Below are 27288 nucleotides of genomic sequence, written 5' to 3'. Positions count from 1 at the left end.
TTAACATTAAATTAAACATAGTTACTTAATAGATCACAAGCTCAATGGATAGCCTTTATTTATATCAAATAGTGTCACAATTTTGAGAAAATATTGGTTAGTGTTCATATTTTATTATTTTTATTATTTTTAAATTAATATCTAAAAATTATTTATGTAAAAATAATTTATCATTAATAAATATTTATAATTATTTTTATTGTGTATAAATAAATTATTATTAATAATTAATAAATAAATATTATTCACATTCTAAATAACTAATTAAAAAATTTGTTTAAAAATATATTTTATAAACATTATACATATTATGAGCTCATAAACCTCAACTCATCTTTTTAATCTCACATCACTTGAAAATTCTTTCTTGCTATTGTTTATATAATTTTTTGAGTTTTCTTAGGTTAAAAGCTCACATGGAGTTATGGGGTCATGTAAATATGTTTCATGATGATTTTAGAGAAATAAATATAATAAAAATTCATACTAATTTAAAAATAAATATTTCAAATATAAATTCATACTAATTTAACAATGGATTGTGAAATCAACGGCGAACAAAAGCATTATTTTGAACCGTACAATTCATTCAAAACTGCCCGGTTCTCCGGTTTTATGGTTCAACCGGCGGTTCGTCCGATTTTTAACCGGTTCAGTGCTGAAGCGGTTAACAGGTTCTACCGGAACGATCAGCCGGCCGGTTCCCAATTCAACTGGTTGAACCGGCCGGTCCGGTCCGGTTTTCAAAACACTAGTAATTTTATAACTATGTCATTGTTAGGTCCCTAGCAATAGATAAGAAAAGCAAAGAGCTGCATTAGATAATCAACAGTCAGCGTAAAATTTATCAAATAATCATAATATGAATCTTTTAATATATTAACAACCCCACGTAGTGAGAAAAAGACTTAGATTTCATTTGGGACGACTTTTTTACTACTTCTTACAGCAGCTTTCGAGTACAATAATTTTAACTTTTGTACTAAAAAGTTCCTTTAAGAAGGCAGTAAAAAAGCCGTCTCAAACGAAACCTTAATGTTGTTATTGAATCATCATAGTAATTTTATCTCAAGTATTTCGGACCAGATTATTAGTTAGTAGCAGCATCTCAGTACCTAACATGGCTTTGGAACAAAGCCATAATCCATAAAATTATGGAAGTAGTTAAGAGTTAAAATAACATGCCAAAATGGAGAAGTGGCAAGCATTTGATATAAAAGTACTACTTTACATAAAAAATTAAATATCAACTTTATTTATTATTCATGAACTAGATTGTAATATACTTGAGAATTGCCGCTCGGACGTTCTCCATGAAGGCAGCAGCTTCTTTCTGCTAATAACATATTAACAGGAAAACAAAATATTAATCGACAGTTACAAATCCATGAAAATAAGCAGTTTTACATTTTCGTTTAGGACGACTTTTTTATTGTTTCTTAAAACAACCTTCTAGTTCAAAATTAAAAATTTTTGTGCTCGAAAGCTGCTTTAAGAAGCAATAAAAAAGCTGTCGCAACCGAAGCCTAAAGCTGAAGGAATTTGCCAAACCAAACTGCCATATGAGCATTATGGGATATGAGAATCTATAGGAACTTGACAAAGGATATGAGCATCTCAAACAAAAAAATGATTGATAATATAAGATCATCTATGGGAAAGCTATTGCCGGTGTGGTATTGAAAGCTAGATTTGAAATGCTTTAAAAATACATTAAATTGGACATTTGCGAGGAGCTCCTCTGACAAAAATACAGTAGAAGAACAAAATGCTTGTTTAACTGTTGCAGGTAGAACGAATCAGAGATAAGAGGGACTGAAAGACAAGTATGAAAGTCAGAGAGCAGCAAGGAGAGAAAAGAGAGTGCACCAATTTTTTTCCTCAGGTTGGGAGATTGGAAAGCTAATGCTTAAGGGTGGAATTGGAGAGGGTTTTCTGATGTTGTTCCAAGAGAAAGAGGAAGAGAGATCGAGAGGAAGGCCGTCATTTGGGGTCAGGTTTTTTAAGGGAAATTGAGTGCTGATTTGACTTCTTCGATGCCTTCCACTCCACTTGGTTCAGGAATCAGGATACAGAAAGGATACCAAGAACAGAGCTTGGCTTCTTCTTACAATCTACTTCCATTCAAGATCGATTACTGAGAGATGAAGGAGACTTTCGAGTGGCTTGGGTTTGATCAGGATAGAGAGGCAAGAGTTGGCGATGCAAGGTAGATCTATGATCAAGAACAGAGCTGCAAGTGCTTGCAATCTTATAACCATGTTGGATATTCTATTCAATAAAGCTACGTCCCAAATTATCCCCGTGAATGTAAGCTCCGTGTTAGACCAATCCAGCCGGTCCTGTAGGCGGAGGAGTCCGCCTCATGTATGCGTCGTTCAAGCCGCGAAATCCAGAAAAACTGATTAGGAAGGATTTTTGAGGAAGTTTAAGAGGGAAATTGAATGTAGCGATTGTTTAGAGATTTTCTTTTGAATTGTATGCATTAAATAGTTTGTTTTCCTAGGGTTAGGGCATCTTGAATTTGGCTAAAATTTGATATCTCTTAGGTTTAGATTTCGGGCTCTAGCAGTGTCTAGAGATTTGGGAGAGATAGATCCTCCTCTCGAATAGAGGATCAATTGTATCTTGGTATTTTCCGTTTCCCTTTTTTCAAATAATACAAATTATCTACTGTTTTTGTGATTTTGTCTGGATTTTTGTGGAGAATTTTTGTTGTTTTCTGAAGATTAATAGGAAATACTTGAGATCTATAAGTGTTTCCTATCACACCGACTGCATTGAACTAAACATTTCTTATAGCGTTCTTGTTCTCAACAAGTGTTCTTGTCATTTTCTTTCAACCTTACAGTTTGAAGTTATTGTTTTTTCTTACGTAATTGTGGATCAATTTGTTTGGAAGCAATCTTGGATATAAAATCACATGGTAGGAATTGTGTTATGAGTTCAATTTTTTGAATTTCGTGTAGCACTGTTTAAATACTAGCTCAGTTTTAGAACTATGTCTGTCTGTGGTTGGATAGTTTTCATTGTTATTTGATTTAAACATAAAGGAGGGTTGTGTTTATATTAAGATCCTTAAAAATTGGTATGAAAGACAAGGTGTTCATCTAGAATGGCGGTTTTGAAGGTCAACATTAACAGGTTGGATGATAAGATCGTTTTTTTTTTTATTTGGTAAAAATGTATGAAGGTCACTCGAGTTCAGGCGACAGTTGCAGAAGTCTTGGAAGGAGCAAAAAGACTTGCCAAGTTCTTTGGATGTGGATGCACAGACCAAAATTATAAAGCTGGCGTATAATACGTTTGTATTGTTTTGAGGACAAGGTTCTTCATAAGGTATATAAAGAAATAACTGCTGAGAATATGAAAATGACAAAAAATTTGTAAAATAGGATTCACAATAAATGTCAAACGTTTGGTTTTAGATATAATATGGAAAAGGTATAGAGGATAATATGAATTATTTTAATAAAATTATTATAGATTTAGAAAAACTTGGTATAAAGGTGAACAGTGAGATCAAACTATAATTGTATACATAATTCATTGCCTAAAGTTACATAAACATTTTTGTTGTAACTATAAAATATGCTTGAAAAACATTATCATTAGAGGAGGTTCAGCTAGTTTTAAAGACTAAGGAGATACAAATTTAAATAAAAAGAGAATCTAAAGTTACTTGAAGTTTAAATGTTTGGGGGGAGGGGTGGAAGAAAATAGAAAAGGTTAAGAGAACCTACAGTTCTAAGTCCAAATCAAAGAACAAACTCAAGTGTTTTTACTGCATAAGGGGTTTTCAAAAGAAATTGTCATCATAGATATATAAAAGAGAAAGGACATGAGTTTAGTGACGTTTTAATTGTGTCGGAGGAGTATAAAGATTATGAAGTTTTGACCGTTACTACATATTTTAAGAATGAAGGTTAGATAATGGATTTTAGTTGTACATTACACATGACTCTCAATAGGTACTAGTTTGATTCATAGAATAAATTCAGTGGTGGGAAAATTATAATAAAGAATAAGGTGGCTTGTAAACTCACTAGGATTAAGAATATGATAAATTGGAGGAAAGTTCTAAATAAGTTTGAAATTGACACAATTAAATCAATTTCATCTCCTTTCAGATTTCAATTGAGGATTAAAGTTTTGTAACCATCAACTATGAAAGAACAAAAATATATGGATAAAATACCATATTCTGGTATAACGGTTAGTTTTATTCACTCTATGATTTGTACTAAACCTGATAGTGTACATGTAACAAATATGATATATAGATTCATAGCTAATATTGAGTAAGATCATTGGAGGATTGTTAATTGGACGTTCAAATACTTAAATATGTCCGTTGATGTTGGTGTGAATTATAGAAAATAAAATTGAAGTAAAAAAAAATTGTGAGTTTGTGATCTGAAATTATGTTTGGGATCTAGATACCATTTGTTAGGACTAGAGAAAGATTCTTGAGAGCTCATATTGAGCTCTTCTTGCAATAGAGAGAGGTGAGGGGAGGAGAGGGAATTCACATAATTTGGAGGAAATAAAACTAAAGCTTTAGTTGTATTCCCTCCAAATTATATATCTCTCCCTCTCTCTTTCTCTCATTCAAGATCAAGAAGAACAAGTTCTTCTTCCTCATTCTAGTTCTAACAAAAGGAGATTATTGACTAGTTATATTTTCTCAATATATATATATATATGATCATTGTGAGATGGAAAGCAAATCTTTAAGATATTGTTACTTTATAAACCACAAATGCATTAAAAATGGTTTCTATCAAGGCTTTAAAGAAAAATATGAGGATGAAAGTATTATCGGAAGAGTTTGAGAATAAAATAATAAAAACTGTAACTAATGTGATGAATAGCATTTGACAAGTACTTAGACCAAGCCCTTCTCCGGTCTAAGAAAGATGTTCTTATAGAAGTCTTGCTAAAAGAACGGGAAGCACTGCTCTCTCCATTCACTTCAAAGATGGAGTATGCTTCAGAATCAAGGCGCTAGATACAGATAGTCGACGTCAATCCGGAAGGAGGACTATCTCAAAACCTAAAAAGACTCCTCTCATTGGTTTGGTTGTCAAAGTATTAAACAAAGGAACAAAACAAAACTAACATAAGATTACAATTTATTGGAGATATACTTGCTCAAAGAACAATGAAGTTCAAAAGGTTCAAATTGATGAAAAAGCTGCATATATGCTAACTACGGTAGTTTCTAAAACCAAATTCCAGCCCAACTTGACTTTCCTTCAAATTGAGAGACCCTCCTGATTGAGAAAGCATTTAGGAGATTGAGGAACATAAGATCCAAATTGGATATTGTTATTATGTTTGGATCTAGTGTAAGTCTTTTTCCTGTTTCTTTTTCAGCACTCATTTTATATTGCCAGTTATATAGTGAGTTTTGCATTCTTGTTTTCGTCTTGCCCCTTTTTTTTTCTTGATATTTAATTTCTACATGTGCAAGGAACCAAGAGACACAAAAGGGGCCAAAAAACAAAAGTGAAAAGGTAGAGGACAGCTTGGAGAACTCTTTTCATTGGGTTGGAAGATTGGAAGCTGATCGATGAGTTTGGAGTTACAAGAGGGTTTTCTTGATCTTTTTTTTTTAAGAGAGGAAGAGAGATCAAGAGGGAAGCTATCGATGAGCGACGGGTTTTTGAATGAAAATCGGGTGTTGGGCTGACTTTTTCGAAATTCTTCTTCTCTGCTCAATTTAAGATCAGAAGGGAAACTGAGAGAAGAATTGCGTTGCTTTTCATTTTATTCTTCCTCCATTCGAAACAGAGAATTGAGGGCTGAAGGGGCATTCATGTAGCTTGGGCCGGATCCAAAAAAGGTGCCAAGCATTGATGATGCAAAGTAGATGTGATAAAGAACAAAGATGAAAGTGCTTTAAAATCTTGTAGCGGGGGTGAATGTTCGATTCAGTAAACCTAAATCCCAATTTCTCCTTGTGGAGGTAAGCTCCAAAAATGTCGAACCGCATATTTCTTGTTGTGTTTTTGTTCATCTTTCACATTTTTTACTGTTGTTGTCGGTTTCCTTCTTCCTTTACAATTTATGATTATTATTTTTTGTTATAGATCTATGAATGAATCTGTTTGCAAGATATCTTATTGAGCAGGCACTTTTGTAATAAAATGTTTCAAAAATGCAATTGAATTTATTGCAGGCACTTTTGTGAAAAAATTAGCAAATGTAGGAAATTATATATTTTACAATAGCGTCGCAATAGGCTGATGAACGTACTGTTAAAATAGGGCATATGTTAAGAATCAAATTGGGACTTCTAAAATATAACTGAAATACGATTTTGGGAAAAATATGCTAGGTTGCTTCACATCCTCTGTAAAAAGTAAAACTAACCTGATCCTTTTTCAAGGCACCAGCAATGTTCTCATCAAGAAGAGCCAACACAGACCTACTCAACTCATTCCGCTCAACCATTTCCAGTAACTAAATGTAAACAAAATATTGATAAGTCAAAGCAAGTGAAGAAAGAAAATTTCTCAATAATATTAGGAAGACTTCAGTTGCCAGGAACTTTTGAGGTACTTACAGTTGAATTCCTATCTTTTGACTGCAATATTTTCATAAGCCTTTCCTTTGCTAACACCAGGTCCCCTTCCATTTTATCGTAGGCTTCTACAAGGGAGAAAATCAAAGATTTTGTATCATTCAAAATATGAAAGGACGTGGCATTCCAGCAAACCTGTTCCTTCGAGCAAAACCTTCTGTATGGCCTCCAACTCTATTACCCTATCCTCCATTTCCTGCAAATACAAAACTACGAAACTCAGAACTGGACCTTAGCTTATTATGACTTAATAGCTATGAAAGCCATCTTTCTTTGAACATAGACCTTAGTTTTAACAACTGCAAACCGCAGGTTTGCAAGCTCAATCTGTATGTGTTCAAAAAAATCTTTGGTTAATCTGCACCATCAACATATGTTTGCACCACAATCAGTTCAATGCAGTTCACCGTGCAAAAGGAACTCCACTTCGGTTCCAAAACTCATAACATATCAATTAAGGTCGCAATTAAGCAAATAAAAAAACTCACCGCTGCCTCAACCTCGCAATTTCGAATTCAATTTCCCTGGCTTCAGTGTCAAGAAGGTACTCCACGAGCCCTTCGTTGGTTTCCGGTGGCACCCGCGCCTGAAAAAGGCGCCAATGTAAGAACAATTGCTCGCATTAAGGTAACTAAAACGACGGAAAGGGACACACCTCTCGGCGAGCTCGATGACGCTCCTTCTCCTCTCGCACCATATGACTGAACTCTTCTCTCGCCTTGGCGTCCTTCTCCAGTCGCCGCCGGAACTCCAGCCGCGCTATGTGGCCGCCCTGAGGCGGACCGAGGACACCCTCCGGATCCTGTAGGTGAAGCATCAAAAGATATGAAGATAATCTCACTAATAGGAAAAGGAAATGGTGGAGAAAACAGAAAGCGCTACCCATCCGATGCAAGAAATCCCTAATCTGAATGGTGGTTTCATCGACTGGGTTCTAAAGCCGGTGGCGGCAAAGGAGCCAGCGAATGCGCCGCCGAGGACGGCCATGTGCCGGCTTGGAGGTTGAAGCAAAAGCGTCCAGCTCCGGAGGTCTTGGGCCTCTTGGTCTGGATGGCAACTTTATCCGTTTGGTTTGATGAGGCTCAAGTGAGACTGTCGGATGACCAATTCGTTACGCAGGATTTAGGCAAGATTTTACTTAAATCCAATCATCACCGCCAGTAAAAATTATTATATGAGGTCAGATTGAACGGGAGGTAAATTCTGACAAATGTATTGGATGATATGACTCATCTGAATCGGCATTCGGATGCATCTCAATTAGCCTCCTCCAAGATCCGGGCAAATTATTAGGTCTGGTTATCGGGCGTGTTCGGAGCCCAATGAAAATGCGCCACATTACCTCCTACTCGGTACTGAGCTCGATAATGAGCAGTACCGAGCTTGGTACTACTCAGCACCCGGCTCAGTATTGCTCGGTACTGCTCAGTACTATGAATACCGAGCGTAAGTTGTGTCCGATGTCCAAACCCAATAATCTCTCCAAGACGAGGGGGCCAATTCATCCATTCGCTCTTACTGTAAAAAAAATTATAACCCAATCAATAAGGGTGTTGCCTCCCTGAAACAAATTCATGCCCTAGAAAGGGCAACATCTACCTATGAGCTACATGATCTAAAGCAAAATTACTCTTCTGAATACAATAATACAATGGAGATGTGAGATAATTAATTTTTAAAAGGTTACTAATAGTAGATAATTAGTTAAAAGTTAGTTAATAATGAATTTGTGACTAATAATATAAATATTTTTATGAAGGAGAAATTAAGGGATATGCATACATGAATTAATGAAAGTTCTCAGTCATGTTCTCATTCTCCCTATCTCTCTTCTTCTTGGAGTTTGGGAAAATTAAAATTATCTAGTTATATTATATTTTTCTTTGTTTTTATTTATTTTATATGAAGATTCATAATAGATTCACCCCTAATAATGGGCGAATTATTACGCTCGGTCACCGGATATCCGTACACCCAATCCAAACGCGCCACGTCACCCGAATACGCTGGGTCCCGATGTATTTGATGACATGGTGTATCTGAATTGGTGTCCGGACGAATCCGGACACCTGACGTAATAATTCCCCCTAATAACGTGCATACTAAAAACTCCCAACTAACAAAATACTTTATTTCCAAGAAATCTAGCTATAAATCAAGTATAAATATTTTCATTTAATTCACTTAGTCATATCAAACTAATAATGAACAACAAGTCAAGTACAATTTTTTCACATGAGGCCAACATGCATATATTAAATTGATTGCCAAAAAATACACTTAAATACACAAACATACACACAACATGAACTTCAAATCCTTACCAACTTTCTTTAATCAACTAGGGTCTTGTCCTTCCCTAAAATAACTTATATAGATAACAATATGTTAACATGATACTGAAATATATGAAATTTTACAAGTATAATAAAAATAAGAGAGATTTACATACATACCACTATATACTATTCTATTTACATATTTAACACCTAAAACTTTAATATTACATATATATCACCCATAGTTCATTTTTATATCAAATATGAGTGGTAGAAATGAAATATATGAGTGTTAGGAAGGAAGTATGAGTGGCATATTTGATATTAAAATCATATAGGGTGGTATGTATGTAATATTAAAGTTTTAGGTGTTAGATATGTAAATAGGATGTTATAAAGTGGTATGTATGTAAATTTCCCTAAAAATAATAGTATGGATTGGTAACTTGTATGCACATCCAACTCTAAAAATAAGAAAATAATCCATGAACAAAGTCCATAGCATTATTTTAAAGTATTTATTACTATATAGTAATTTCAATAACATGCTCACAAAAATACTTAAACAAGTGTGTAACACTAAATACCTAATGAAAATTTATATATTTTCTATCAACGTGATCAAAATATTATATTATATCATATATCAAAAGTTACATAGCGAAAACTTCTTTAAGTCTTCATAAGTTTGTGTTTATATAAACCTAAATTAAATAAAATACCAAAAACATCCACAAAAGTGATGAAATTAAATTTTATGGATAACCTATCTTGAGATGAGCAATTTTTTCAACTGACCCATCATACAAAATTGGCTAAATTACCTTCAAATCCAAATTTCCCTCTCTAGAATTATCTCCCTCTCTCTAGCTAGTGACCTAAAAATAATAAATGAATTTTCACAAATTGATTTTGATATTTATAAACCTAATACCTCGCTATTAGAACAACTTGATAATTATGAAAATGATTTTAAAAATAAAATATTGAATTTTGACTAAACTAGAGTGATGTGGTATTGTGCTTATGAGCATAGCAGCATTGTGCTTATGAGTGCATCAATGCTAGGAATCGCCATTGTGGTGTTAAAGCCTTATGTATTTAGCATATAGCGCAACGATGCCGGGTTAGAGCATCGCGATTCCAAAAACTATAAAATAAAATTTTAATATATTCTCCGATAAATATCTCTCACCGCCACCCTTTCCCTCCCAACTCTTATTGCTTGGATGGGAAGGAAAGGAAAAAAAGAAGGGGAGAGGAAGAGGAGGAGAGAGAATATTCTTTGAGGCCTTTTAGTTCATTGCTAATATTACAGATTTTGTTCTATTTCAAGTAAGTGATTATATTCTTATTTTTGTATTGATGATTTTAATTTCTAAGGATTTTATCACTCTCGAATCATTCAAAAATATATTTTCTCTCAATTTATCAAACTTCTATCATGGACCTTTTTGTATATAATAGATTTGATCCTCTCGAGCATTTTGACTATAATATAATTGAATTTCACTAAGTAAGTTAGAATGTATGTTTTTTTTAAGTAAATGCATAGTGTTTGAATTTTATAATTTTTACTATATTACATTATATTTCATACATGATATTGGCTTGCTTAGAAAAATGATGTGATTGATATATGATAAATGTGGCATTTATAAGCAAGGAAGGTTGATAGTTAATATTATAATTAATATGGGTTGGATCTTAAAAGATAATACCTTGCACAAGTGGGTAGGCCGACAAATTTTTCTTTAAATAAAAATTTTATGATGTGATCCTGGTTGTAGCATGTAATTGATTAACCGAATTATGCCGACAAGCATAGGGTAATGATTCTTAAATATTTATTGAAAGCTACCTAAAAGTTGACTTAAGATAACGAAAAATGATAATAAGATTGATACATAAAAAAATATATATATTTCGTGATTGGGCACGAATCCCGAGGCAAAATAAACTTGGAAACTTTCAAAATTAAAATTGGAACCATCTGAACTTCGATTTCAGTAAATTTATAGTCAAACTAAATGTCTCGAAAATACAAACCAACGACACCAAATAAGTCTAAATCAAGGGTTTGAAGCACTGTTGGAAGGTTCGAATCATAATTTGGATTACCAAATGATTTTCAAATGTGACGTGCTTATAGTCGAATCGAGCAAATCGACGAGGCAAATCCAACAAACCCAAGATCACAAAATTCCAACATCATTAAGACCCTCAGATGGCTAGCAAACGACCTAATGCCTGGAGTTCCACCGGACCATCACTTTAAGCCCGGACTCCCGCCGAACCATTGTCTTACGACAACGGTATTTCTGGCCCCTATCTCATGCCAACTACGGACCTTCCGACCTCTGTCACATACTACAGTCCTTCCGACCTCCACTGCTAGACAACGGTATTTCTTACACCTGTCTCCTGCCGACCATGGTCCTTCCGACCTCTGTCGCCTACTATGGTCCTTCGGACCTCCATCGCTAAACAACGGTTTTTCTGACCCCAGTCTTCTGTTGACTATGATCCTTCCGACCATTAAGCCAAAGGCTTCTCCCAATAAATGGTCTCATTTGTAATCTATTATAAATACTAGTTGATTCATTCAAATTGGGTTAGTGCTCGTGTTTTTCCCCCTTTTCAGGGGTTTTTATGTAAAACCTACAGTGTCTCTTATTAATGCTACGCTATCTCTTTCATCTGCTTGTGTGTTGCATCTTCATACTACTCTAAGACGTTAAACTATATATTTCTCTATCGCCGCGAATATTCCAGGATGCAACAAATGATATTTTTAAATTAATTTAATTTTATAATTTATTAATTCAAATAACAAAATAATATAGTGAGAGCAATAGAGACCAAAGGCACTAAGCTTAAAAACTCCATAAACAAATCAGCTTGCCCGATTTTTTTGAACAATCAAGCAATTGACATCCCCAATATCTACGAGAGAAAAGTTAACGTTTTGGAATCCAATTGTCAAAAACCACCAAATGACGACTGCTAACACTTCAAAGCTATATCCTTGAATTATTTTATTTCATTTATTTGATAATTCTTCGTCAATATAGAGCTTATAAATTTTTTAACATTTTAAAAAACTTTGAAGTTAAAATCATGAACCCTATTATATATTGAAGAGAATATTATATTAATATTTTTTAATAAGTCAGCTCACGAGTTAAGTAGTCGAGTCAGAACTTGCTCAAACTGGACTCGTTAGCTCATCGAGCTCCACTCACGAGCTATTTATCAAGTCGAGCTCGAGCCACCTTCTCAGTGCCCTAGAGCTTATTACATGAAAGGTTTTAAAACCGGACAAAATTGACCAGTTCAACCAATTCAATCATGAACCAGCCATAAGGTCGGTTCGAATTATCCTGAAAACCTTTTATGTGTCAAACCGTGTTGAACTTTACAAAAACATCTTTGAGAATATCCAACTTAGCACAAAAAGAGTTGTTAAAGCCTTTTAGAATTTCATATGCTAAGAGGATATTATCCGTGGAGCAACGATCCTTGATGAAACCTGATTGACTTTCATGAATAATGATCGGAAGAACATCTTTTAATCTATTAGCAACAAGCTTCGCCAAAATTTTGTACAAAACATTACACAAGGAGATAGGTCTGAAATCAGAGATAGTAGAAACATGAGCTCCTTTAGGAATTAAAACCAAAGCTGTGGCTTTAACACTTCTAGGTAAGTAACCAGAAGAGTAGAATTCCATAACTGCCTTACAAATGAGGGGACCCGTAATATGCCAAGTTCTTTTATAGAAAGCAAAGGAGAATCCATCTGCCCAGGTGTAGAGGAGTCACCCCCACTAAATATAACCTTTTTAATTTCCTCATGCGTAAAAGGAGCAATCAAAGGATTTAACAGTTCATTGGGAATGCATTTACCTGGATGAATTGAATGGTTCATCCAGGTAAACTCCTCGTTTGAGTGATCTTTGGGGACAAATTTTAGAAACGAACACTTTAATAAATTTTATTATTAATATAAACGCACAGAATAAAAAAATTAAGAATGAGCAAAACCGAAAATAAAATTTACAGTATCTCGTTCTTAAAATTTCCACCCGTATACTCATATTTATAATAAAATTTATTAAACTCCTCGTTTCTAAAATTGGTCAAATAAGGGTGTCAATTTTAACACGACTCGAACCCGATCCGAAAAAATTTGGTTTAGGGTCAATCCGCGAAAATAAAATTTATAGTATCTCATTCTTAAAATTTCCACCCGTATACTCATATTTATAATAAAATTTATTAAACTCCTCGTTTCTAAAATTGGTCAAATAAGGGTGTCAATTTTAACACGACTCGAACCCGATCCGAAAAAATTTGGTTTAGGGTCAATCCGGACCCCAAACGGGTTGGGTTCGGGTTCAACAAATCAACACCTTTTTAAAAAACGGGTCGGGTTCGGGTTGACCAGCAACTCGAAATTGACACAAAAACCCCTATTTGACCCGGAAACCCGAGATTGACTTGTTTTGACCCGATTTTGACCCGAAAAGCGAAAATTGACCCTATTTTTGACCCGAAAACTAGCCAGTTAAGGTCAACCTGGGTCATTCATGTCAAGTCGGGTTGACCCGGACCCCAATCGGGTCGGGTTTGGGTCTGGAAACCTGTCCCGTTTTTAAAAACGGGACAGGTTCGAGTTGATCCGAATAGTGCCGGGTCAGTTCTGGGTTCGACCCGAACCCAACCCGTTGACCCGAATTGACACCACACTACCATGCCACCCTCACACTCAATCACGCAACTCATTCTCACGCTCTATGCTTGCAGCACACGCTCTCGCCGCTCACAGCATTCAATCTCGCACTTGTTTGAAAAAATAAATAATTGATCCTATTTTTGACCCGAAAACTAGCAATTTAAGGTCAACCTGGGTCATTCATGTCAAGTCGGGTTGACCCGGACCCCAATCGGGTCGGGTTGGGGTCTGGAAACCTGACCCGTTTTTAAAAACGGGTTGGATTCAAGTTGACCCAAATAGTATCGTGTCAGTTTCAGATTCGACCCGAACCCGACCCGTTGACCCGAATTGGCACCCCTAGTTCTTTAGTCAAAAAAAAGTTGATAATAGAATTTTGAAAAGAATAAAGTGCCGTTTGCTCTCATTATATTATTCATTTTATTTATTTGTGCTTTTAGTTTCTTGGAAATTAACCAGCCGAGAAGGTTGACGATCTTTCTTGATAAGCGTTAGGCCACTCCAAGTCTCAAGTCAATGTGAACAAGCGGTACATTTACCGCCGGTTAGGTTTTCGTATTTATTAGAGAATAAATTAATTGGATATAAATTGAGTTGGATGCTAAATCTGTTTTAATTCAAAAGTTTGGTTAATGAATGAGGAATAATAATTTAATATTGATGTATTTTTTAAAATATTTTATGCGAGACTAAACTTAATATTTTTATATATTTTAAGATTTTTTTTAATATTGATTAACTCTACAATAAAATAAAATAAAAATCAATACTTGCTTTTAAATGACATATTTTTAATACTATCAAATATTATGTAGTGGAGAATTACTTGCTTTTGAATTTTAATTTCAAATTTTATTAGAGCTATAAACCAAGTAAACCATTCGATCATAATTAAGCTATCGACTATGACAACGCTGATTACGAATTAAATCAAATGGGGAGTATTGAAATTATGTTAGGGCATCTCCAACCGAAAATCTCAATTTTCACTCCAAAATGCACTGAAACCAAAAAGTGTCGTGATTCACCTCCAATCGAATGCCATTTTGCCCCCTAAACGTCGCTCTCTTCTTTCATGCCTTTCTTCCGCAAGTTTGGTAGAGACCAAAAAAATGACGCAGATGAATAGTGTGACGCCAATATTGGCGTCGCACTGTAAATGACAGAGGAAAAGGCCTTCGGTTGCGACGTTTGAGGGCCTCCATTCGGTTGTTTGCCGAAAGGTTGGAGTGGTCTTAGACAAACCAATGATCAAACTCACCTAAAAGCTAAAGAATCTGTTTGGGATAGCTTTTCTAACTACTTTGTTTTTGAGATAACATCATATTTTTATTTGGCAGCTATTTTTTTTTGTTGATTTCTCATTATTTTCTAAAAATTTTTGTGGTGGATTATTATTTCTTATAATCAGACCTACTAATGCATAGTAGTTGTAAGAATGTTGCCTTCCATTTTTTTAAAAATACTCACAACAATTTTACATTTACCTTTATAAAAAGTTACAATCACCACCCCAAACATACACTAAGGTGTTTGGGATGGCTGTAGTTTTTTTTTTAAACTAGTTGTTAAATTGATGTGGGAAAAATAACTTAGTTATGTTGGCTAAAAAAATAACTTTTCACCTCATAAATTTTTTAAAATAAGTGAGAAATTAGCAGTCAATTAAAATTATCTTTGCCGTCTAAAAAGAAAAGCAACGAAAAAGCTGTCTGAAATAGACCCTAAGTTTGTAGATAAGGGTCATTAACTTGATATTTTAGCATGAGTATGTTTTTCAACAAGTCAATGGTGGATTAAATCAAATAAGTTCATATATCTTAGCAATATTAAAATCAAATATTTAATGTCTACCATTATACATCAATTAATTAAATTTCAATTTTTGATCTTCAAAGACAAAAAATATCATTAGTATTCTTTAATATCATTAAAATTAGAGGCAACCTTTTGATAAATTTTTTAGATTATTTAATCATGAATTGAATGCTCTAAAAATTTAACATTTGATGTGTAATATTTCATGAGAAGATAATTATGATATGAAAGTATATAAACTATCAAATAACTTCAAATTAAAGCATAGAATTTATGACAATTTATTGTAATTATTGAATAATTTTATTTGGAGAAACATATGGGGCAACTAAACTAAAGGGGAAGATTGTTGAAATTCAGAATTTCTAGTTTGATGATAACAAATATTATTGATTGAATTTTCATTTTTTTCTAGCACAAGTATTGCATATTATTTTTCGGTGCGTACTAACATTTTAGGTACATCATACACTGCTCAAGAATGTTCAAGGCTCATGTTTAGGTAAAATAGAATATTTTGAAAGAGTTTGTTTTTTTTAATTTCCTTTATTTTATATTTCTTAAGTCTATCCATGTAATGGTATATGATAAATTGATGATCGTGCACATACATACAGGGGAGTGAAAAAAATGAGTTGAAAATTTTTTAACTAATAATACAATACGATTCAAATCGTATTGTACTATTAGTTATTCAAAGAATAAATGTTAAAGGCTAATCTTAAAATTAATGCTTTTGAACTAATTGTATTATACGATGTATATCATAATGTACAATTCATTTCCATCATGAAATCCTAGCTACCACGAGATTTAAGTATTTAAGTATTTTAAAATTTAATTTTTGAACTAATCATATTGTATGATCCAATTTATATTATACGATAATTGAAATTTTACTTAAATTAATACTCATGATTAGTCAATCCAATTAATGTTTAATCAATATGACTAATCGTACTGTACGACTAACATAGACAAAATTTGATCATCCCAAAGATAGTACTAGACAAAACCTTAATTTTTGAACTAATCTCTAGTACGATATCAATTTTACTATACGACAAATACATATAATTTTCAATCGTCCTAAAGACCATCTCTTATGAACAATACACAATTGATCTAATCGTATCGGACGATCATTCGATCGTACTGTACGTGTGATCAATATACACAATTTGAACAGATCGTTAGAATAGTTGTTCCATCGTACTACACGAACCCCTATTTTGAATTAATTGTACTATACAATTCTAGATGTTACTATATAAAAAGTGACAGCTTAATTGAATAATTAGGGGATTTTAAAGCCTTGTACTTAAGTATTTCCAATTGGTATTTAGGAGACTTTTAGCTATTGAAGGAACTTTGAGGGAGAAGTTCTTGAGAGAGTTCTTGGGCTTTAGAAAATGAGAAGGTGAGGTTATGCATGAGGGAGGAGTTTGAGGGGATTTCACAAGGTTGCTCCAAAAAAAAAAAGCTTGCACATTATTTCATCTAGTGATCTTGATGACTTCTTGGAGTTGCACTTGGGAGAGAAGCTTCAACGTTCAGGGTCGTAGGGTCTCTGTCTTCATCAGAACGGTGAAAAAAGATTGAAGGCTCTCTAACATCACTAAAAGGGTGAGAAAGATTTCAAAGGTACATTACCATCATTAGGAGGGTGATAAACACTTCGAGGTTCATTGTCATCAACAAGAGGGTGACCTAGCTTTCAATTCTCCATCGCACTAATTTGGTGGAAATTATTTGTAAGGGTTTATCTGTCTTATTATGAGGACTAAATAAGAGTCACTATAGTGTTAGTACAATACCTAAAGAGGACTCCGGGGAGTGGATTTAGGCCGAGGTTGACTGAACTAATATAAAGTTTTGGTGTATTTTTTCTAATTTTTTTGCACTTTTATTTTTATTTTATTTTATTTTCCTGTAACACTTTTTGTTTTATTACAATTTTTGATTGAATTATAAATTTCAGTTTCTTGGATCTAATTTGTGTTAGAAAAAGAAAATAAAATAAAAAATATTTTTTATTACTTGCATTAAAAAAATTGAAAAAGAAAATCAAGATTTTTGTAATTACTTTCTCTTGCATATTGTAACTTGGTTATAATTTAAAAGAAAAAGATTTTCAAAGGGTAATTTTTAAAATAACAAATTCACCCCCTCTTGGTGTTCATTGGGATAGTTCAACAAGGTCTTACAACCTCCCCTGAACTTTCATATATGTCACAACATCTGGAGACTCACTGGCCTCTTGTCGCATCAAATTGTAACCACATGGCTGTACTAGGACCCAAGTAGCTAAACTACTTGCACCCCATAAACCCTAAAAGGCTGGTCTCGTAATATCAGACCAACATCCCAACTACCAGAAGCATCAAAGCATGGTAGAGGTGGTAGTACCCTCGGCCCACCTATGGCCGATTATGTAGAGCTTCTGAAATCCAAACATCTATCAAAATTACCATGTCGACACTCATCGATCTTATGTCCAAACTGACCACAACAAAAACACCTACTTGATGCTCTATAACATTGACCACTATGCCTTCTACCACACTGTTGACATAATGGGGCCTCACTCACTGAATCCGTAGAACTAGCAACACTACCTGTATCTGATCCAGAAGAAATTGTTATTGATAGTCCCCTCCTTCTGAACTCAACAAGTCCAAGCATGCTTTTTTTCCCATAATGGATATTACAAGTTGTCTCACCATCAAATCTCTTCCTTCTTGCAGTCTATCACTGTTATTAGATTCGTCTCTACCTTCTTAGCCCTCTTGACTAACTAAGAAAAGTCTATAATATAATGTGCTAATAGACACTGCCTCAAAGCATCTCGAAGTGCTAACTAACTATGGAGCATGCTTAAAGAGAGCAGTAAATTCTGTCTCATACTGCATCACTGACATACTTCATTGAATCAACTTCATAAAAGAGCTTTATAGTTATCTCCTAGTAGACAAAGATACAAACCATGTCTTGAATGTCTCAACAAACTCATTCCAAATAATCAGGGTATTTACATGACCCTGAAACTTCTCTCTACTGGCCTAACCACCAGTGTCATGCCTAACCAACTAATAAAAATGCAACTAATGCAAATCTCCTCTTAGGAAAATAATGCATCCAATCCAGATTTTTCTCTATCCTCATCAGCCGATCCTTAGTAGCTTTAGGCTCAATAAAACCAGAAAATTTAGGAGTCTTTAATATCATAAAATTATACAAATATCTATCCATATTATCAGAGTGGGTACCAATAACCCGTGTGTGAGCCAAGCCTACCGGTTGTGCTATTATATCTGCAATATGAGAAATCACCGTAGAACTGATCACAAGAGCTTTGCCCTAAATCTGAGCTGTCTGACTAAAGCTCTGACTATTGGTCATAATTCATATCCTGATTTGGATGAGATGGATCAATCATCTCAAAAATACTAAATATAGTTGAACGTAACACATGTATATAAAAATAAACAAAATGAGTGCCCAAAATATTAATAAGTATATCACTTTTACAATTAAATCCTATGACTCTATTATAATTCACTTCTTTAACCTAAGTTCTGATACCAAAAGCTTGCCACAATCGAACACAATATGACCTGTGTGATATCAGGTCAGGTTGTGACACCTCTGACCACCGTAGCTTGACTTTAATCCCATCGACCTCCGTTGCCTAACTGAAGACCTTCCAACCTTATTCACTTGCTGGCTATTGTCCCTCATATCTCTATCGCTCGATTATAATCATTCTAATATACGTCTCCCATCAACTATGGTCCCACCAACCACCGTTGCATGACTACGATTCCTTCGACCACAGTTGCTCGACTATGGTCCCTATGACCACCATCACTTGACTATAGTCTCTTTGACCTCTATCATCCGACTATGGTCCCTTCGACATCGGTCTTCAGATTATGATCCCTTTTATCACCATCACCCAACTATGGTCTTACCAAAAAAACAAACAGATCAACGTTCTCTTAAGAACAACTCTCATATCATTGGATTTTTCCATGTCCAACCATATAATGTTCTATATATGATGTGTAATCGCTATATTTTGCCAACGCCTTCTCCCGAGGAAGTTTATCTTTGTAATCAATGACAAAAATTAGTTGAATCATTTTAACTACCTAGGCTCCATGATTTTTTTCCTTTTTTGGGGGGTTTTCACATAAAAAAATTATGTCATTTTTTATAACTATTGCATCACTATCTTTTATCTATGTGTATGCTGGATCATCGTACAAAGCAAGGATGTAAAACCCTAATTTTGATTAAATAAAATCTAAATACTAATTAATTATTTATAAATTATATTTACATTAAAATATAATTTTTTTAATTTATCATTATCAAATTGCTAAACTATTTTTTCTCCATTTCCTCAACTCACTAAAATTAAATCCATCTCACCCTCTCTTTATGATATTTAAATATTATTAATTTCTTTCAAATAACAATTTATATAATTTAAACAATATAAAAGAAATGATCAAAGTGTAATTGAGTTGAAGTTGATGTAAAAATGATATATTACTTAAAAACTTTAATTATAAAATTAAGTTAAAAAAATAAAAGTAGGCAAAGTTGTCCATCAAATGGGCGACTTGCTAAGTTATGAGCCATTTCCTGATTTACAAACGACAAATTAAAAAAAAAATTATAGTTGCAAGTTGCCCCAGGTGACTTGCTATATTAAATTTAGAAAAAATAATTAAAAAATATAATAGGTAGAAATAACATTAAATAAATATATTTTAAAAAATAGTTTAAAAATAAAGATAGAGACAAAAAAAAAAAGTTAATGTAAAATATAATTTTTTATATTTTAATAGAAGTCAATAGTTTAAATATATGTGTATATGTTGATCAAAATTTGATTAAAATGAACCTTTTTTATTTTGATATTAAAATTTATTAAAATTTTAATCGATTTTTTTTTTCTAATGAATAAGCATTATACCAAAAAAAAAATTAAAGTGGTAGGAAAAAAAAAATAACAATTCAAAGTTTCTCCCTATACATTGGCTTGAAAGTTCTTATCACATTCACATATATTTTATCTATGTAAATGTTCAAACAATGTGTTTTGAAAGGGTGGCTAATGAATGATTCAAAGTAAGATATTATAAATCAATTTTTTATATAGTTCAAGATAATAATAATAATATTATTTTAATATTATATTAATATCAAATTAAATTGAATATAAAAAAATTTCATTGTAATCAAAGTTTGATCAATATATATGTATTTCAACTATTGACTTCTATTAAAATATATAAATTATATTTTACACAAACTCTATATTTTTTATTTTCTTCTCTATTTTTATTTTTAAATTATTTTTAAACATATATTTATTTAATGTACTTTCTAGCTATTTTATTTTAAATTATTTTTTTAATTTATTGTAATAAGTCACTTTTTTAATGGATAACTTGCAATAGTAACTTCTTTTGAAATAAGTCCATTAGTAGGGCCACTGGCACATAACTAAAAATGTGTTAGCAAGTCACTCATTTGATAGGCAATTTTGGCTACATTTATTTTTTAATACTTAATTACATAATTAAAATTTTGAATAATACATAATTTAAATATTAGTCCAAAAAAGTATGATTATAAGTAGATAATGAGATAATTCAAATGAACTCATTTTAAATAAAAAAAATAAATAATATTTCTAAATTCAATTGACTTATTCAAAATGAAATTAAAAGGAATTATAAGGAAGCATTAGTCTTTTACTTTTACACAATGGAGAAGTCAAGCATCTGCGGTTCTTCACCGGCCGGTCCCTACAACCGCTGGCGCAATACCTGGAAGGGCAAATTAACCCAGACGTACTCCCCCAAAAAAACCATTTATCCGAGGAGGGTTAGATATAAGAAGATGAATGCGGAGAGTGGAAGACCAAGGGAGGTGAAGAAAGCCATAGAAGTCTCCTAATTGAGTTGAGCGACATGGGGGTTTTGGCCGCTAAGAAGAGCGCCGTGACAGTCGCGCTGTTGGCAGCGGCGATATTGGCGATGCTGGCGGCAAATGTGGAGGCACAGGCAACACAGTTTACTTGCGCATCGAAGCTAATACCGTGCCGAAATTACCTGAACTCAACGAATCCTCCGGAGGAATGCTGCAAGCCGCTCAAGGATGCGGTGACGAACGAATTGACTTGTCTCTGCTATATATTCAAAAACCCCGAGATCTTGAAGGGTCTTGGTGTCGACATAAACCAGGCCATCAAACTCCCGTTCTACTGCGGAATCACCAATTCCTCAGACAGTCTCTGCAAGTCCACCGGTACGATTCCTGCCTCCGATTTCCAGATTTTTTATTTTTGCCTGAGTATCTTTGCCGTTGATGTTGGTGTAGTCTGTATTCAAATTCTCCTGTCTTGTTATGCAGCTGCAGATTCGCCTTCGGGGAATCCTGGTTCTCCAGGTAAGGAGTTTCATCCGATGTTTACTGGTAGTTTGATTTTAAATTACGTTAGTTTTTTTTTTTTTCTTGGTTTTGATCCAGTTGGGGAAACTTTCAATTCAATAATTAAACAACCAAATACTCTTTTTCAGATTTGCTAAGTTCAGGCAACATTAGGGCTGATGATTGTCCAAACCTGAAAATTTTGCAATAATCGATGCACTTTTAATCAAATCGGAACTGAAATTGCTCTGTCATGAAGACGGCTCTCTTGAAATTAGTTTGACTCAGTTAAATTTTTTTATATATATAATATATGATGTACGATCTATTAGTCTCCTTAGTAATTTTATTGCTCGCTTTTTCATGGATTTTTCTTTGCCCTAGTATGATGAAAAATTATGTTAACTAATATTAAAGGTAAGTTTGTATCTAATTTAATTAGGAATGAATTTTTTAACTATTGAATTTGTTTTGAATTGAATATAATATAAAAATTGATTGCATAATCACATATTTCATTCACTTAAAATAAATCATTAATTAGGCAAAAATCCTGATTAAATTTAAGTAATGACCCAAAATTTCTCCATTTAATAATTTTAGTTTTAATTGAATGGCTGTATTTGTTGTATTATACAAGAAACAAAGAAATATATTTGTATTTTATTTCAGAATTAACTAAAATAAAACGTTGATTTACCAATATATTTGTCTACGGAAAGACCACAAATACTGAAAGCAATGGCTGAAGTTAAAGATAAATAAGAATTGAAACTAATTTATCATACATTGTCGTTTGGTATGAAAACATATGTGAGGAAGGAGTCATTTTATTTTTCCCTTTAGGAGGTGTTGGATGGAAATGCATTAATTTTTCTACTTTGGTGGGCATAATATTAGTGGTAGAATGAAATGGTCATCGTAGGTAACCCTTGCCATCCATAAGTTTGGATAAATTCTATTATATAAATATATATATTATGAAATTTTGCTCATAAATTTATTGTAACCATGTAAAATCCTCCGTAAGTATAAAATCTTTTTGCTACTTTTACTAAAATTGTAGTTCAAGTATTACTTAAGAGTGGATAGAAGATTCACATCGCCTTTTTAAGTTAAAATATTACTTGATTCAAAATGTCACTCAATCGATGTTATTTTGGTCATATGGTAGATTGAAGAGCGAAAAAGTTAAATCACCTTTAAAGATAACTATACCCATGATGATAATGGATGGATCAATAGAGCAACTCTATACTTACATTAGTCTTGTTAGAAATCTAAATCGGATGATCGAATCTATATTGATGGCTTTAAGATTGGTGTAAATGGTGATATGAACTGTATAGTTTGATTTAGGCAATAACCCTAGAATTAGTATTCGTGAGATATGCTTTATTAATGTTAGTTGGGCAATTGACACAAATCTTGATGTAATTAAATGATGGTTAGAAGGTCCATTGTTTTCTCTTACCCCTATTGCATGAAGATAAGCATAACTGATGATTTAAGTCAAGTTCAATCTCAAATCTGATATTTATCAACGAATGCCATCAAACTACTCGCATCAAATGATTCTCGTAATGCAAAATCAAATTATGCTAGAAATTAACAGTAAGCTACAAAATTTAAGTTTTCTTTACTTCCATTATTCTTAATTATTCTCATCACTTTCCCATTATGAATAATGGGCCAAAATCTATTATTTCTTATGACACATTAGGACTCATTTGGTTGGGTGAAGTTGTTAGAAAATTGGTAAAGCTTAAAATTTGAAGGTGGTGGGAATGAATGATGAATGAGTTTACAAGCGAAAGGGATTTATTCTCAAATTCTTGACATGGATTCAAATGAGGAGTGTCTCCTCTTTAATAGGCTCCAAGGCTTCTTTCTCCAAAGGCGATATCTTTCTCTAATTCTCTAGTAACTGTGCATAATTATTCATAGTACTCTAGAAAGTCCTACATGAAACTAATGATACAACTCTAGAACAGTTTGCACATTTAGTTTCTTGCTGCATCTCTCACCATTGTTATTTATTTTTTATCAAAAGGAAGAAGTTGAAGTGCTCGAGGATCAATCAAATTACTTTTCATTTTTCCCGTTTTTTTTTTCTTTTTGTGAAATGGATCTTTGTCTTTCGTTTTATCAAGTGTCTGGACTTCTCAATCTTTAAGCTCTTTCATTATTGAATCTGTTTATAGGTATTTTAAAAAACAAAGTTATTTGGAGCTCTGCCCATGCTTAAGCATTTGCTTATAAGAAAAATCAACCCACTGTATATGGCTCTTGGGATATGAATTTGACTTGAAGATTGAAAATCATTTAGAAATAAGATTATGGCTTCGTTTGGAACGGCATTCTTATCATTTCTTAAAACATATTTTTATTATAAATATTTTAGTTTTTTTATTGAAAAGTTTTTTTAAGAAGCAGTGAGAAAGTAATCCCAAAAGAAGCCTATATGTTTGCTTGGTTCGGAATTGGCTGAAATCTACAAGCCAACAAACCTCAATGACTTTGATAATACCTTCGTAATGCCACTGGTTTTTTCTGATCTAATGTGGTCAATAGAGTTTGGAGCACTGGAATTTATGATTTTTTTGTATTTCGTAGGTACTCCAGCCACACCTGGAAATGGCAGCAATGGTGCAAACGGGTCAAAGCAGGTCGGTTTGCTGGGTATGTCGGGTCTGTTTTTAATATGGTGGTCCATTTTGGCATAGGAGGATCTTAACGTGAAAGCAATTTGTTGCAGCCATTTTCTCGCTTCTTTGCTCGATTGTTTTACTCTTTATATGAGAATTGTGTTTCTTTGTGTCCCTTTTAGAGACATTGATCGATTAGTGAGCTATTTGATCATTTACTGATTAAATATAGGGCTGTTACAATTGTTATGCCCAGATAACTAAACTAGCCAACCCTCAATGTTTAGATTTTGAAATTTGCTTTGTATCCTTTGCTTCCAATAGTCTACGCAAGCTTTTTTCAATAAGAGAGGCATGCTAAAAATATAAAATTAATGGACCACGAGCTTTCTCAAAAAATTTCCTGATTAAGGCATTGATGAACATTATTTGATTGCTAAGTTTAACAGCATTGGTAAACAAATATTTTATATGGGTGAATGGCCAATCATTAATGTTTGGAATTGAGCATTAATCTATGAATGTTAGTTATTGAACAAAAGGAGATGAATAACATATTCAGTAGGACATCAACTTATAGGTCAAATTTAGGACTAATAAAAAATATGATAAAATTTCTTAATATCTTACCGTGAAATGTTCTTTCCTTTATCAAAAAGAAATTCAGCGACTTACAAGGTGTAATAGCTCCAAGAAGCTTCAATCTCCAAATTTTTTCAAATTCAAACTGCACGCAAATCAAAGTGTCTCGTCACATGACGCAGACGAATTTGAGCTTCTCAAGATGAATAGAGTATAGGGAGCATTATTGTTAACCCAGAGGACGAGGTCAATTGATTGGGTGCCTTTTAAGCTCGTTACTCGTTCAGACTGTACGCCTAAGTTGGGTCGATCAGGCACCTTATACGAGGTCGAATCGGTCCAAGGCCTTGTTTAATTAGTTTAGGGTTTATACATGCTTGGATTCATACAGTTTTTGTCTCGTTGGATGCATACTGTTGCATCCAATTTTATTCATGGGGGATGTCTGACCTTACAGCACGTTGAAATTGGGACTAGATAAGTGACCCAAAAACTTATGAGAGAGAGAGAGAGAGAGAGAGAGAGACCTTTGAACAACTCGTTTTTTGGCGGGAATTTGCCTCCGACCGGACGTTCCTCTACATCCGGTCGGAGGACGTAATAATTGTTCCTTTGATTGGGTGGGTTGGAGAATATGAGTATTAAAATTGGTAAGGGCATCTCCTATTGGAAGGTCTTAAAAAGTCCTAAATTTTTTTTTTTAATATTCCTCATCATCCTTTATTTATAGAGCTTTGAGGGTTAATAAAACTAAGCGAGCTCTATGATGAACGCATGTGCAATACTACACACTACCCTAACATATGTCGCTTCTTGATTGATTGAAGGAGGGTAAGGTCGGAAGGTTTCAATGTGTCATCTCTAAGGGAGCTCTATGATGCCGAGTAGATGAGGGCGAGTGTGCCCGAGCAAGTTTGCAGGCCAATACTGAGATAAAAAGGTGGTCAATGAATGGTGAGTTGGTTGACATGGCCAACCACTTGTGTGAAACCTCTAGGATGATCTTGATGAGAGTAGGGATAGTGAGATGCTATAGCGGGAAGGGAGAATTTAACCTGAGTTGGTAACATTTTTTATAATGTAGAAGTCTTCTATATTACGAACAGAAAATCTTAGCATTTATTTATCTATTTTATTTGTAACATTTAATGAATTAGATAAGTGTATTCATGATATGTCAATTCAATATCAGCATTTACTAAATAGTTATAGTTGGTGGGCACTTAGGATTCCTCTGCAAAAAAAATTATTCATAGCATAAGATCCTTTTCATCTTGTCTTCTTCTTCATTAATATGATGATGTAGTTTACAACAACCTATCATATAGATTACTTGTGAAGATGTAATGTCCAATTAAGCAAAATTGTATTGTCTAGATGCATGTGAAGGTGAGATATCTTTAACCTCTGCTTTTAAGTGGTGCATGTACATATGAAGTTGAGATGTGTAGGATTTACTTGCCGCCTTTAAAATGAATTGACCATGTATGGAGGCATACCCAACAAAGAAAGTTTTGATAGTGTAAGTAGAAGAATGTATGCTTGTATGACATGGGTCGTTAATAGTCCATTGGAGCAAAAGACAAATGCAAATGAGATTTTTAGGTGTTGCATCCATTCATGGTTAGAAGATGAGGATTATGTACTTTGGCATATGCATGCTGAAATAATGAAGATAAAAATCTACAAGACGGGAGATTTTCTAAATCCTGTCGGTTGGAAATATCTAAAAATGAGTTTCCTGGAACATGATCATCATCATGTTAGTTCTCATTTTTTACAGTTGTGATATCATGAGATACGACATGAGAAAGAAGCCGTCCATTCGGGTGATGCTACTTGCAACAACCTAGACCTTGATGATGTAATTTTATATTTTCCTTGGTATTCTCGTATGGATGATTTCACTTTGAAATTCTATAAGAATCGGATGAATGAATTATTATCTGAAGGCAAGCCAATGAAGATTTTCAAAGTTGAGAACTAGCAATACCTTCAGTATGAGTTTGAGTTTAACTTCAAGTGCTTCCTAACTCAAACCAAACTCCATGCATATGCTGGTTAGGAAATAGTAAAGCTATGTATTAGTATCTATGTTTGTTTGAGTTGTGCTTTCTTCCCCATGCTTATTAAAATTTGTATCTAATATGTTAATGCAGTTTATTTTGTTATGTAGTTGTGTCT

General features: G+C 33.5%; 2 protein-coding genes across 3 annotated transcripts; one reads left to right on the top strand and one right to left on the bottom strand.

Annotated features, from left to right (window-relative positions):
• Positions 1-1108: 1108 nt before the first annotated feature.
• On the bottom strand, positions 1109-7683 carry LOC110100934. Of its 2 annotated transcripts, none has more exons than XM_020828656.2 (8): positions 7472-7682; positions 7245-7391; positions 7078-7175; positions 6875-6947; positions 6725-6785; positions 6572-6657; positions 6379-6468; positions 1109-1333 (listed from the first exon to the last, which is right to left on the bottom strand). In XM_020828656.2, the coding sequence occupies exons 1-8, from the start codon at positions 7574-7576 to the stop codon at positions 1271-1273; spliced, it is 723 nt and encodes a 240-aa protein (XP_020684315.1). In that variant the 5' UTR covers positions 7577-7682; the 3' UTR covers positions 1109-1270. The 2 variants fall into 2 exon arrangements, with proteins under 2 accessions (XP_020684315.1, XP_028551594.1); XM_028695761.1 differs by lacking the exon at positions 1109-1333 and adding an exon at positions 2876-5056 and having other exon boundaries at positions 7472-7683.
• Positions 7684-21306: 13623 nt separating this feature from the next.
• On the top strand, positions 21307-24869 carry LOC110100935 (lipid transfer-like protein VAS). The gene is made up of 3 exons (XM_020828657.2): positions 21307-21751; positions 21857-21892; positions 24491-24869. Exons 1-3 carry the CDS (start codon positions 21415-21417, stop codon positions 24598-24600), a joined length of 483 nt encoding a protein of 160 aa, XP_020684316.1. The 5' UTR covers positions 21307-21414; the 3' UTR covers positions 24601-24869.
• Positions 24870-27288: the final 2419 nt, after the last annotated feature.

The sequence above is a fragment of the Dendrobium catenatum genome, unplaced genomic scaffold (genome assembly GCF_001605985.2).
Source record: "Dendrobium catenatum unplaced genomic scaffold, ASM160598v2 fragScaff_scaffold_672, whole genome shotgun sequence".
Taxonomy (NCBI): Eukaryota; Viridiplantae; Streptophyta; class Magnoliopsida; order Asparagales; family Orchidaceae; genus Dendrobium; species Dendrobium catenatum.
This window is presented reverse-complemented; position numbering and strand designations above follow the sequence as displayed.